This window comes from Pinus tabuliformis, chromosome 2_2, assembly GCF_031772625.1.
Source record: "Pinus tabuliformis cultivar Carrire ecotype Pingquan chromosome 2_2, CPIR1, whole genome shotgun sequence".
NCBI lineage: Eukaryota > Viridiplantae > Streptophyta > Pinopsida > Pinales > Pinaceae > Pinus > Pinus tabuliformis.
The window spans coordinates 72898491-72913625 of NC_142300.1; the positions used below are offsets into that span (position 1 = coordinate 72898491).

The following is a 15135-nucleotide window of genomic DNA, read 5'->3' on the forward strand; positions in this document are numbered from 1 at the left end:
TGATGTTGAGGGTAGTGGTAGGGGCTCCACAGCTGGCACATCATCACCTACTACTGCTAGTGCGAGGTCATCATTTTTTATTCCACGAACAGGACATGGATCACAACCTGGCATAAAATTGCTTGTTAAAAAAAAGGAGAAGCAAGAAGCAGATAGAGTCATGGGGAGGTGTCTTTTCTGGAGTGACTTACCTCTCAGCATCACCAAAACCAATCCATTTTGGTAGCCAATGTGTGATGCTATTGCTGTTGTGGGCCCAGGTTACAAAAGTGCTACATATGAGGAGTTGCGGGGGCCAATTCTTCAAGCAGAAAAGCAGGACATCAACTCTAGATTGGCGGAGTTGAAAAAAACATGGGAGATTACTGGATGCACAGTGATGTCTGATGGTTGGACAGATAGGAAGGGTAGGACCCTTCTAAATTTCTTGGTACATTGTCCTAAAGGTGCCATGTTTATTAAATCGGTGGATGCATCAGAACATATCAAAGATGCAACAACGATATGTGAGTTGTTAGATGGGTTAATTTGGGAGATTGGTGTGCAGAATGTGGTGCAAGTCATAACAAACAATGCAATTAATTATGTGTCTGCCGACAAGATGCTTATGGAGAGGCATCGCACATTGTTCTGGACTCCGTGTGCAGCACATTGTCTCAATTTGTTGCTTGAGGATATGGGGAAAATCTCCTTCATCAAGGAGGCGGTTGATATGGCTAGGAGCGTCCCCAAGTTCATTTATAACCATGCTTTTGTTCTTAGCCTCATGAGGAAGTTCACTAGAAACAAGGAGTTGCGGCGTCCTGCGATCACACGTTTTGCCACAAATTTTATTACTCTTTAGTCTTTGCTTCGATGTCAATTCGAGTTGAAGCAAATGTTTGTGTTTGATGACTGGCGTAATTGTAGATACAGCAGGAGACAGGATGGGAAAGCCATTGCAAAAATGGTGTACTCTGAGACATTTTGGCGTGGAGTAGAATAAGCATGCTCAGTTAGTGAACCTATAGTAAAGGTTCTCAGATTGGTAGATGGGGAGAAGCCTGCAATGGCTTATTTGTATAAGGCCATGGATAGGGCCAAGGAGGCCATTCGTTCTTATTCTATAGACAAGGGTTCTGCTGGCCTTGATAGGCATATGATGTTATGGGATGTGATTGATAGTCGGTGGATAGGGATGCTTCATCGACCCATTCATGCAACAACACTCTTCCTCAAGCCCGCATTTTCATACAAATGCGTCTTTGATTTTGATGGCGAGGTGATGGAAGGGCTCCATTCCTGTATTCATAGGATGGTACCTGATCCTGAGCTTCGTAGCAAAATCAATCGCGAGATACAATATTATCGGGATTGTGTTGGCCTATTTGGCTTTGATGATGCTATTAGGGGAAGGACCCTCTTCATGCCACGTAAGTGACAAGTCATCACTCATTAGAAATTAGAATTTTCAATTTAGAATTTCCTTCCTTATAATTCTATTTTTTTTTTAAATTCAATTATGTAACTTTTATTTGAAAGTTTAATTATGTTTAAGTTTTTCAATTTTTTATTTCTTTATTTTGTTGTAGATATTTGGTGGCGAAGCTATGGTGCAAGGGCACCAAATTTGCAGAAATTGGCCATAAGAATATTGAGTCAAACATGTAGCTCTTCAGGGTGTGAGCGCAATTGGAGTGTATTTGAGAAAATACACGCAAAAAGGCGCAACAAGTATAACTTTGAGCTCCCGCCTTCAGTTGAGCAATTACACTTATTGTAATTTTTAATTTTTAATTTATGACCTTCAAGTGTCAAGAGTCAAGAGTCAAGAGTCAAGACTCATTAGTTTTTTTGACATTCTTACAGGTTGGAGTTTGCATGCTTCAATGATTTAGTGTATGTGCATTACAACATCTGACTTCGAGTGAGGCAAATAGAAGCACCAATGGATCCAAATGCCATTTCCTTAAACAATATTAATGTATTGTCTCAGTGGAGGGTGGAGTCCATCTTGGAGGAGCCACCTTCATGGTTAGAGCCAGATGATCCATTAGAATAGGGGCGGCAAGAGGAGGACTCGGAGGAGGAGCAAGAGGAGGAGGAGGAGGACATTGTGGGAGCATCAACATCAACACCATCTGCTATAGATATAGGAGAGCACAACTCCATACCTAGCACTCATTATTTGACATTAGGTGCAGAGGCAGGGTCAGGGCCTTCTACTACTAGGGGCAGGCCTGGCAAACGGCCCATCATGTTTTCCCGTAAAAGGGGGAGAGGGCAGTGATTTCAGATAGATAGCTGCTAGTTTTATTTGTTATGCTACATATAATTCATGATGATGAGATACTTTTATATATGTGATGTTATTTTGTATTGGTTCTCCACATTTGAGTCCTCGAATGGACAATTATCTGGGATCAACAGGATTTGGTATTGCCTTTGATGTATCATTTCTATTTGACATCATATATATCAGTGCTTTCTTCATAATTATGTGCCAATGTGTTTATTTCATGTTGTTATTGCTTTATATGTTTAAAAATTTGAAAAAAATGAATATATTATGCATTTTTTATGCTTGCCGATATTGACGATACCGATATTTTCAACACTGCTTATATATATATATAACCAGCCTTCCACCTTTTTGTTGATGTGATGCCAATATACTATATGTTAATTTAAACGTTGTTATTTTAGTCTTGAAATTAATGTATTCTTGGATTAATTAAACCTTGGAAATAATTCCTTTTATGTTATGAAGGGTCATTTGAATATTTAGAATGGTGTCAGCGTATTGTGATGAAAATGAGCCATGAATTAATTAATGTATTGAGATCACGGGAAGTTGGTGAATTTTGCGTGTTGATCCAATGTCTAGCGCACAAATTTTGACCAAAGATTTTGAATGGCTTATGAAGTTATGACACTAATTCTACGCGATTTGGAATTTACCAGTGTGTTGAGTTTGATGTTTCTAAATTCTGGACACCAGAAAGATGGATGCGACTTGGAAACGGCGAGGTCGAAATACAACTCTGTATGGATTTGTTAGGCGGACCAATAGTGGTGACGTCGTTAGCTAGCTGCAATCGCGAAAGAGAAGGTTTTTTTTTTTTTTTTTTTAGCGGTCAGGGTCGGTAAGCGAGCTGACGATGGTCTACCATGGCAGTGGAATCATATAAATGACTATGGCAGTGTCTACAGTTGCGGGAGTTTGGACTGCTGTGGTCGCTGGTTGGGGTCGTATGTGGTGCTGAGCAAAATGAAGTGGACGGTTGCAGCAACGTCGGCTTGTTGGGTATTGTTGCAATGGTCTATTGGCTTTTGTTGTCAAGGCCGTCGGGTTACGTATGCGGCTACGACTATTGCTTGCGTGGCCCAGGTAATATGTGTTTGACCGCTAGAAGTGATATATTCTCTTTATATATATATATTTTGTCGTCTTAAAAAAATCGCCAAGGGCTTCTGACGAACTCAACAACGAAGAAACTCCAAAAGTGTAGCGAAACACTTCAATCTTGATGGAAACAATGTTGACGAAACCTTGATGGCCACAGGCTAGGATCAAACGTGTCTCTGATACCAAATGGAACGAACAAAGTTCGTTTTTTAGATCAAATACTCCAGAATACTTGGAATATAAAGATCTCCATTGAGATACAAGAATATATATTAAAATGTATGAATAAGATGATGATACAATGAGAGTGAGGGCCCTATATATATAGGCAGGTAAGTACCCTTTCATGAATAGGCATGTCTATAGAGACACGCCTCTTTGTTTAACTAATTATTAATTAACTAATCATTATTACAATTATTTATATTTATATTATTTATATATATTTTATTCGTAACAATTTCCTTTTTGATATGACTCTATTGTGGATGTAAATAATGGATTTTGTTGAAATACTGCTTCACAAGACCCTTGAATCAAGAAGAATTCTCTTCCCATTTGTTATATAATGTGCTTTCTCCAACTTTTATTGAAATGTCGTCTGTACATAGAAGACAAACATTTTCTTGTCCCTTGCCACCCATTGTTCTTACTAAACTACTTTATTTATAATATCATGAAATCATTCCTCTGGTTTCATGATTCTTTCATAATTAGCAATGCAAGGAGATCCATGCAAAGTTTCTAACCATTATCTCGCTGATTTTTCTGTATAGCACATAAAAGTTTTGAATTTCAATTTAGAAGTTAGATTTGAAACACTTTGCTGGTTAAATCTCATGGTGATTTTTTGTTTATAATCTTTGGCTAAACACATTGTATCCCTTCATGACAAACACATCCCTGAGGTGTCCTTTCCACTTTCACATCTATTTCTATTCCAATTTCTCTAAAGCATGAATCATTTTACTCCTTAAAAAAACTTATCGTCTTTGTTAATCTAGCAATATTGCATTTAAGGCAACTAAATTCCTCACAAGCATGGTGGCTAAGAAACTTGTTGCCATCTATCTCACTAGTGTAGGGTAAGATTCTTCAACTTAATAATCCATCTTTAAGGCATATCAAAGGCACATGGACTCAATATCAACTGATTCTGTATGGTTATTGATATGTCCAAGTCTATAGATTTAAACAGAGATATTCATATTTTCATTTGAAATAAGCTATTACGACAATACCACTCTTTACAGTGTTTTCCAATTTGCTTTTTGTATGCTCCCTGGATTCCTGCTGCTGAATGCACGTAATGCTGATTTGCTTTTGAGAACTTAATCTCACTCTCCTTAGTTTGTTTCGATCTCTAATAATGGCAAGTTGGGGTCTATCAAGTATCTGACTATAGAAAAGCTTGTATTTGTACCATTATTTGGTGGTAGTCAACTTTCGTGTTCTACATGTACATTGAGAATCTCTTAAAGTGTGAAAGATATCAATGCATGTGCACTAGCTGTAATATACCTGGCACCGAGTACAAGTATAACTTGCATGAAACTTGGAAATATGTACTGTTTCTGAAATGTGGTGAAGTCACAGGACACGTCCCCTAGGGTCCCGTGTCCCGTATTTTACGTATTTGACACGAAAACGGCCCTAATACGTGTCCAATACGATTTTCAACGTGTCATAAAAATTCGAATACGTATTCGACGTTTTCCTTCGTGTCATAACTTTCGAATACGCGTATTTTGTACATAGAATACGTTGCCCTAACGTATTTCGACGGTTTGAATACGTATCACAAAAAAAACATGGTTTAAAGCCTACGCGTTGGTCTATTCCGGGTTATTTTCGGTTGTCTGGAGCTGTCGTGTGGAGCTGCGAGAGTGTTTGTCTAGCATTTGCCATTATATTTGAAGTCTGGAGCTATTTGAAGTCGAGCAGAGTGTGCCAGTGTGCAGCGTTCAAGACCGGCCCGTAAACCAGTAAGCCGGAACCCGTGTTTTATCTGCGCATTCCTTTTTTTTTGTCAAACGAACAGCGTGAACCTTGTCGGGGTATAAGTTATATTGGATAGTGTTTGCAGTCAACCCTCCATTTTCCAATCCACAGTGGCTTTCCTGAAATTGCAGATTACCGTCAGCTTGAATTTCAAGAATCTTAGAAATGTAACATAACTCGATTTCTTTGGCAAGCATAATAGCTGACTTGAAGCTTTGTGCCTTGACTGCTGATATTTATCTTTTAAGAAACTCCCCTCAAATCACTGAGATTAGAGATAATATACCAAAGCTTGAGTTTGGCTGCAGGGTAATGGCTATTAATGAATGTGCACCTGTGAAGCCAGATGTCGGTGAAATCATTCCATAAATGTTTGCTAAGAACATAATCCTCAGAAAAATTACATCCTGAAACAATACTTTGTTGTTAGCTGCCCAGAGTAACACTTGTCTCTTTCGCCTTCAGTGAGCTTGCTACTTAAAGGTAAAAAAATTTGTTTGCCTCAGATATTGTTGTGGGTATATAAATTTCATGTCATTTGAGGAACTCCAATCTTAAAAAGTAAAGGAGTGTTAGTATCTTGTAGCTGACCAGTGACAGCATAACACTTTAGTGCTTTCAACCAACGATAAGCTTAAATGTTGGTTAACATTTATCCTTCAAAAGTTAAACTAGTTGAATAAACTCAAGTTTATTTGATATCTAGATCAATGCTGCCACCTGACACAGTTTGAACATTCAGAGTTGAAATCAGCCTCTCATTAGAGTATTGCCAAGTGTTCTAACTGTTGAACTTAGAAGAGAATCTAGTGAACATATTGTTGAAGCGAATGATCCCTATAAGTGAAACAGGGCACTATGTTTGTATTTATCCATACACTGCTATGGCATGGTGCAGTTTCTATTGTCTTGTCATATGGTCTACAATTCGTCTCGGGTATCAGTTCCACTTCCCAAGTTACAACACTAGAGACAAGTGCTCAAGAGCAGGCTCTGTTGGCAGAACTTTGAGAGTATTCCACGCAGAGGTGCACTCTCATTGGCAAACAAGTTGATAGCTGAAACTTTCAGCTTTCCACAGAATATGAAAAACCACCTTTTATATATATGCAGGCTGCAGCTATGCTTATTGTGTGAAATGAAGTCAGTGCTGTGGAGTTCACTGTGTATATTTCCTTTGTTACCATGGGTACTGTCACCTGTGGCTACAGTTTTTCCTAACTTTTAACAATTTGTCATTAATCACATCAAAGACACCCCAACAATTTGTAACAAACTGCATATTGAATTAAAATTGAAAAATTCTTAAAACAGTGATACACACACACACACACACACACACACACACATATATATATATATATATCACTGTTCAGTGATATATATATATATATATATATATCACTGAACAATGATATATATATATATATCACTGTTCAGTGATATATATATATATATATATATCACTGTTCAGTGATATATATATATATATATCACTGTTCACTGTTCGGTATATATATATATATATATATATATATATATATATTAAATATATATAAAACGTGTCCCCCGTGTCCTGTTTCCAGGTCGCTGCGTTTCGTATTGAATACTCGTATTTACGTGTCCTCCATGTCTCGTGTCCTCGTGTCATGTGACTTAGGTACTGGTGAGGTGGAATGGTGACCCTCCATCATCTTATGAAATGCGTAAGCGAAAATACAATTTAGTATTAACTAAAGATGTGTGAGTGGAAGTTCTGAGTGAGTAGGATGGTATGGAGGAGGTGAATGAGAATTGAATGCATATCCTGAATTGATAAAAGTTCACCCTGGAGTTTACGAATGGATATAATGTAAGAAAGATATAGCAGGTACAATGATTTTGTAATTTTACTTTTAAGTTTGTTTTTTTCCCCATGAATTATGTTCTTTCCCTTGGCACTTTTTGCCAGAAAAATAGAAATTTTGCACTTCCAATATCTCTTAAATGTCAGTTTTTTGGATGTGAATACATGGGCATAAGAGAGAATAAAATGTGTAATGTCCCCATTTTCAGTTTCCTCTATAGATCAGGATGGATTTCTAGGGTACATGATGGCTAGGTCATAGGAGCTAGATTACGTGATTAGAGCTCTCAGAGGGGTTTTGAGGAGTTTTATGGGATCCAACGACATTCTCTTGGCATATTCCATCATTGGGGTTAGTTTCGCACAACTTTCTTTTGGTTCTGTCGCATTTCGATAATTCTTGTAAAACGGGGTTAATTTTAGCCTAACCTAATTAACTATGCTTAAGTTGGCATTTTGAGAGGAATATTTGATGGAACACCTGAGTGTAATAGCTCGTTGGAACTGAAACGAGAAGATCTGAAGGATGGGATGATGGGAAGTGACTTCTAGCGGTCAGAGAAAGTATGGTGGAAGATTTATCATTTTCCCAGATTAAAAAGTGACTTTAGTTAGTCCATTAAATAAAAAAATGGTAAATGATTAATTGAAGGAAAAAAGGCCAAAAGTGTCTTAAATAAAATAAATTAAAATTAAAAGTCACTTAGATGAAGTCAAGGGGGATTTTCTTGAATAATACTAAAATAATCAAAATAAAATACTTCTAGAAGATTGGAGATCTATCTATCGAGCCTTTAGAAGGAGGATGAGATCATTTGGGATATCTTGGTTTGGTTGTTCATTTGTTATAGTGAGGTTTGGAGAACGGAGTTCCCAACTTCAGCAAGCCCCAAGACAAAAACCCTTGGGTTTCCATTTTGTGTGTTGGACAAAACCCCAACACTCCTTGAGGAGACTTCATCCAGAAGTTTCACAGAGCTTCAGTGATATTGGAGTGAGGATCATTCAGATCCTCAACTGGTGCTTCATTTCTTCTTGTTCTATCTCAACTATTTCTATTGTAATAGCATATATCATATAAATAAAGTTGAATTTCCAGTATTCATTCTATTTTTCTCTAAATTTGCAGTGTTTCTTATTCCAGTTAATTTTGCAATTTTGTGAAAATTGTCGTTGTAAATTTTCAAAATTAAACGAATTATAAATAAACAAAACATTTATAATATCTCCAATCGTTACAAATTTATCTATTTGGGATATTACAAAATGATACCATATGGAGTGATGCAATATCTCTTTAGATTGTAGGAGAGAGAGTAGTAATGTAACTCTTGCAAATCTAATATTTTAAAGACCACCTTTGTTAGGTAAGCATTACATCACTTTATTATGAAGTCTCTAACTAAGCCTTTATTAAATGTCTAAACTTTAAAGTACCCCTAAGATCTAATTATGACTTAACACCCTCCCATAGTGGTCATATTGCATAAAAATGCTTGTTCCAAAGAAAAATCAAAAGTTTGGACAAGTAAGATGTTTGCAGGCAACTCCAAAATCATTAGAGAAATTTTGAGGTAAAAAATGGGCCTCAACAAAAATATACAACCAAAATCAACTTTATAAGAACCAATAGGATTCAAGATGATGATGTCAACCATGGGGGATGATTAACCATTTTTGGAGTAAAAAACTATTTTTCCAACTGGTATTTTCAACTTATCCGTCTACAGTTTTACTCAAATTTCAAGTGGGAGCACTTATTCGATCCAAAATTTAATCCTTGATCCAAGGAGTACCCATGTTGCATACTTTCGATGGACCCTGCTACACGAAAAATGAGAAATACATGAAAATATGTGATTGCAATAATGTTTTCCATATATTTCTCATTTTTCATGTAGCAGGGTCCATTGAAAGTATGCAACATAGGTACTCCTTGGATGAAGAATTAAATTCTGCATCAAATGAGTGCTCCCGCTTGAAATTGAGTAAAACCATAGGGGGATAAGTTGAAAATACGAGTTGAAAAATTAGTATTTTTTTTTTCTCCTCTAAAATTTGTTGATGTAATCTAATCTTATTTTATTATTTCCACTATTTGTAATATTCCTCATGAGGCCCATTTTAGACCTCAAAAATTCTCTAATAACGGTCTTCAATTAGCAATTGAGGGTGACTTGAGGTTGGTGATGTAGAAATCACATCGCTATCCTTCTGTACGAGCATTGTCTCACCAGCTTGATGAAAGGAAATGTTGATTGAATAGTCAGCCTTTCCACTATTGACATAGAACTTGGCTAGTTCATTGAACTCAGCTTCTCCACATTTTGGCAGTTCAACATATCAATTTATTCTTCTTCAAGGAAGCACCATGTTTTTTTATTGCTTTATCTTCACTCTCCCTAGGAGTCTTCCTCTTTTCATGAAACTCAGCAGAGAATAAATAAGGAATCAGCTGCTTACCTTGTTTCTCCAGGTTTTCCTGTCTAACCTGTTCAAACAAATCCTCATCTTCCACATCCATAGGAATCATATTTTTGCTCTTCTTGTCAATGATAAAACATCTATTATTACTGAAGACAACATTTAAGTATGGCCTATGATTCATAATGCAAATAATGGAAAGTAGATTTTTTTGTAAATTGGGGACATAGTAGACATCCCTAAATAGCAACCTCTTACCTTACATTTCAAGTTGAACACTCCCTTGAACTCTGTTCTTCTCTGCCACTTGAGACAACACAATTAGAGTTGGATCTTTCCTAAACAAAATTAATATGCCAATATTTCTGATTAGTAACATTCCATGATATGCCTGAATCAATGTACCAATCTGTTTTGTTCCCAATGGCTTGTTTATTTTGTTGATGATTATTGCTTGGATGGGTGCTTCTGCATAGGCCAGGTGTCAAGCATTCATAAGTTGTCAAAAATCTCTCTAGGTATTTGCTTAATTTATTAAGTGACTTTTATGATTCTTTCTGAAGTATAACATAGGAAACACATTGACTAATGAATTAATGTTGGCTATTGGGCTAAGGTTTTCTAAAGAAAAGTGAATTATTCACTTTAGTGAATTAGATCTAATCTCTATCGTTGATCTCAAGTGGGTTAAGATTTAATCCTAGCCATCCATCACTTTGGAGATTAGGGTTAGGGATTTAGCTCAATGAGAAATTATAAAAGAAAGCCTAAGGAGAGGAGGAAGACACATTGAATCATTGAGAGAACGATTTTCTCAAGTGAAGAGTGAGAGACTCAGGGCTAAGAAGAAGAAAACATTGCAGTAGGAAAAGCTGGAGGCTGAGATCTTGGAAGATCGAATTTGCAAGGGGGCTGAGATCCAGTGTGGATGCCTGGACAAGGGGTCATACGAGTCACAACCTTGCTAAGGATGAGAGGTTCACCCAATGCACAAACTATATGAGGCTAGAAGAGAGGAGGTTGAATTGCAGATTGGGGAAGCCAAAATTTTCCAAGGCCCATGTTTTCCAGGGAGCTGAGTTTTTCCATGGGGGCTGATATTTTCAGGTTCCATTTGCTATATAAATTCTGTAATTCTCTGTGGGCCATTTTCCCTGTAAGGGAGCTCTTATGTATCAATATCACATCCTGATTTCTAGCATCGAACTGAAATTGAGCATCCTCGTCTATTGTACTTTTCACGTCCTTTCTAAAGACTATTGTTTAAGCACTTGCATTCAAAAATCTCAAGTAATCTCTAATTCCATGTGGTAAGGTTTTTCCTGTTAAACCTCTGAGCGCTATCCAACATAATATGGGATAAACTAACCGTTTTGAAGGTTTCAATAAATCAATAAATTTTGAAAATCCCTAGTATTATAAAGACTAAACTGTTCTGAATCTTGAACTATATCATAACACCACAATAGCCTACCAATCACTCTTTAAATGTAGATTCACGTTGGCATTACACATTAATTCTTTCCATTCGAAATTTATTCAATTTTTTTTTCTTTGGAATTAATTTCAAATTCAGAAGTAGAAATAAAAAAACCTTCTACCAATCTTGAAATTGTGGGCACTTATAATTACTTACTTCAATTGCCTGGTCATGTTTTTCAATTTCATGGCATACTAATGGTTAAGGTTGATGTTTTTGTAGTGGCTTGTGTGGCCTTACCTGACCTCAGATACCTGTGCTTGACATTCTCTTATGAGTTTGGGCTCTTACAGTGCTCTTGTAGTGGTACCTTTCTCTTATGAATTCCTCAAGACCACCTTTTGTCAGAGTTGTTAGCAACTCCTTTTTATTGTCAGAGAAATTTCAAACTTTATTGTAGATTGCAATTTGTTACTGGCTTATGAATTACTCCACATAACATTGAAGAAACACTGGAGTGACTTCAATGCTTCTCTTCACAATTTTAGTAATTCACAGATTTGTCATGGGTTTCGCCTTATCCCTCACTGCTAAGCTCTTCATGTATTCATGAATTCCTCTTCATAGTGCACTGGATAAGGTCATCAAGTGTTGCGTTATCTCTTCAAACAACTGACGATCCCTGTATTCCAGTGTGGTTTTCATAGTGTCGGGTTGTCTGTTCATCCCACTGACAATTACTGTATGCCAGTGTGGATGATGTCACAAGAGTCACAGGTGATCTGCATAGTCCCCTCATATCCCCAACAACACTATCTCATGGTTCTCGCAGACTTTGACCATTATGGCTCTTTATTGGGTTCCTTTCTCAAGTAATTAACATAAAATCAGAAAAACACATTCATAGTACTTAAATAAAGAAAAACACTGCCAAAATCGTGTTGCCTCACTTATGTTCTACTCTGTGTGATTGCAGTTCCTTGGTGTTTTCTTTGATCACAGTAGTCTCTCGGCACCTTCACTTGCTTTGTCAGCTTCTCGCTTCTAACTGTGGCTTTGATACCATGTCATTTTTTATACATGCGTGTAAATGTGAATACAATACAGAATAGGAGAGATTAGATTGGTACCATGTTGATTGATACAATGCCTCTTTACATAGTAGGAGAGATGAGTACTTCTGTCAACCCAAAAAGCTGAATCGTTTAATGACTACATTTATTGGTGAATGATTGCATCACTTTATTATAAAGTCTCTAATAAGTCTAAAGGAAATGTCTGAAGTCCGCTAAGCCCTAATTATGATATTTTTCTCAAACATTAAAAAGTTTGTTGTCACATGGTTATTGTAGGACATTGTAAATATGGCGCAGACCTTGCTGTAAAGCTAGTAGATGCTCTATATAAGGTGCTTGGTAAATGCGGGACTGTACGCATTTCTTTCTCGAGAAGAACGCCTCTTCAGGTGAGGCCCTACAATGGATGATAACTTTCTTTCTAGTCTGTGCAAGAGGTATTTTACATTGCATAGAATGGATATAACATTTCCTTTTATGGTAGCATCAGATTTTTATACAGGGTAGTTAATTAACTCTGGCCATTCTTCCTATTTGCAAACAGGTGTGTAACATAATGTGGAAAGAATTTGGTAGTCATCCAAAGGTCTATATTTGGGATGGCCAAGGTACATTTTTTACCACTCTGTATTTATAGTCATAGAAAAGCAAGGCTGATCTCATTTAGCTGTTGGCTTTTTCCAAATGCACTCACATGCTTGTTTTCTGTGGATTTACACCAACTGCACACATTATTCTACTTATAACTGATGGCATGGGTAGATAGATCTGGCAATAAGAAAACTGCACTGTTGACATGGGAACCTATCTTACCATGGTTCTATCAAAATTGGTGTGTTTCTATAATCTCTATTATGTTAACATTGCTGTGGCTGCTGAAAATGCTTAAATGATTTTGCAGATCCAAACCCACACTTAGGGCACCTTGCGTGGGCTGATGCCTTTGTAGTCACAGCAGATTCGATCAGTATGCTAAGTGAAGCATGTAGTACTGGGTATGCGAAGCTTTGACCAGTTATTAAGTTTTATTGTGATCGTTTGTAATGCTCAGAGCTATTATGAAAGCTGATTTTCTTTGAGTTAATATCAGGAAGCCAGTGTATGTCATTGGAGCAGAACGATGTACATGGAAATTTGCAGCATTTCATAATACTCTCCGTCAACGAGGTGTTGTGAGAACATTCACCGGAACAGAGGATGTAAGTATTAAGATAATTATGGAACTCGGAATTGCTATTTTTATCATAACAGTGTTACTGTTTCTTTTATCTTATAATCATGATTGCAATTTTCCTGCTCAGATGTCTGACAGCTGGAGCTATCCTCCTCTTAATGACAATGCTGAAGCAGCTAGTCGTGTACGAGAAGCCCTTGCAGAGCATGGTTGGAGTTTAAGATGAATGAGAGATGTGGAAAAAGCAAACTCCCTCTTGTTGTTGCATCACTTTAGAAAATTTGCCAGGCCTGGCGTTGAAGAGATATTGTTGTGTGGGCATAATCTATGATTTCTAATAAGTTGAAAAATAATCACAAAAATTCCTATGTAAAATAGAAAACCATTATTTCATTATTGCTACTGATCTTAACGCTGTAGCATTTTTACGATTTCTGCCTCTTTTGAAGTAGAGGTCTTTTGTCATGAATAATGACACATGGATTGGCAGCGCGTTTGTGGTTTTGCTAAGTGATGGCTAAGAAGTGGTCACTTGAATGTACAGCTGACATCCAAGTGTGTAGAGTTTTGCTGAACACTGGATGGGAGTACAAGTATTCAGTCTTTATGGATGAATATTCTCATGTTATTACTTAAATATTGTTTGAAAGTTTTGATTGGGTTTTGACCAAGCCGCAGTTGGAAACAATCTGTTGTGGGAAGGAAGTGGAGATTTTGCTACGAATTTAATTAATAACGCAATGAGAGAGGGAGAGGATCAAGAATGTCAACTGTTGATGCAGAGTTACCACAGGCAACAACAATGAGGGCCAGTGCATCTGTATATTACTATATTAGCAATCATACTGAATCGGGGTTGAATAAGGTAGCCTCAAAGAATTAAGGTCTAATGTGTCTGAAAGATACAGAAGTAACACGACTTTAAGAATACAAATAGATTTAACATGTTAAATTGGAATATAAAAAAACTCATCTAGTTAATAAAAATAAACCCTCAACACTGCGAGGGTTTCAATGCCCATCATAAGCACTAAACTTCTAAACATGGTGAAGAATGTACAAACATACGTTACACATAAGGCTATTTTCAACACTGCAAGGGTCGCAATGCCTATCATAACCTTGACGTCACTAAACTTGTATATATGGTGAAGAATGTACAAAGATAAATGACATATTTCAAGTCACAATAAACTGTAATAACAAAGTGGTCAAAGTAATTACATGAATGTGACCAATTGATTCTACATGAGCATGTGATCTAACAAAAAAAACTTATTTCAAGGAATAACAAATTGTAATAGCGAAGCGGTCAAAGTAAGTACATGAATACGACAAAATGATTTTACATGAGCATGTGCTCTAACAAAGAAAACTTAAATAAGTGGTTTGAATCACACATGTTTTGAAGAGCATCCTTATCAAATTTAACTCTTGCAATAGTTGGTTTCTATGTCAGCTATCGTCTTGATCATGTTTGGGGCAGTGGTCAGTTTTCAGAGCATCCTTATCAAATTTCACTCTTTCAATGTTGGTTTCTATGTCAGCTATTGTCTTGATCATTTCTGGGGCAGTGGTCAATTTCCAGGGGAACTATTAATTTGGATTTTGTGCCTGGTTTCTTTACTGCTAGCTTAGTACTATTTTTTTCAGCACTAAGAAGTGTTTTAGGAAAATACCTGTTTATGCTTTATTCTTACAGGGTGGAGGGATGCTAAGTTTATATGATATAAATTATAATGGAACAACTTAAATTCTAATAGGGAAGTGGTTAAAGTAAATACATCACTATGACAAAATGATTTA

The 15135-nt window shown here is 36.7% G+C and overlaps 1 protein-coding gene across 1 annotated transcript in view; it reads left to right on the forward strand.

Annotated features, from left to right (window-relative positions):
• The window catches only part of ELM1 (fission ELM1-like protein (DUF1022)), a 159415-nt gene extending 145415 nt beyond the window's left edge, over window positions 1–14000 (forward strand). The window contains exons 6-10 of the mRNA XM_089404303.1: window positions 12432–12544; window positions 12700–12763; window positions 13057–13150; window positions 13246–13354; window positions 13457–14000. Of these exons, the coding sequence (XP_089260429.1) occupies window positions 12432–12544; window positions 12700–12763; window positions 13057–13150; window positions 13246–13354; window positions 13457–13555 (479 nt within the window). The 3' untranslated portion in view covers window positions 13556–14000. The remainder of the gene's footprint in view (window positions 1–12431; window positions 12545–12699; window positions 12764–13056; window positions 13151–13245; window positions 13355–13456) is intronic.
• The last annotated feature ends 1135 nt before the right edge of the window (window positions 14001–15135 follow it).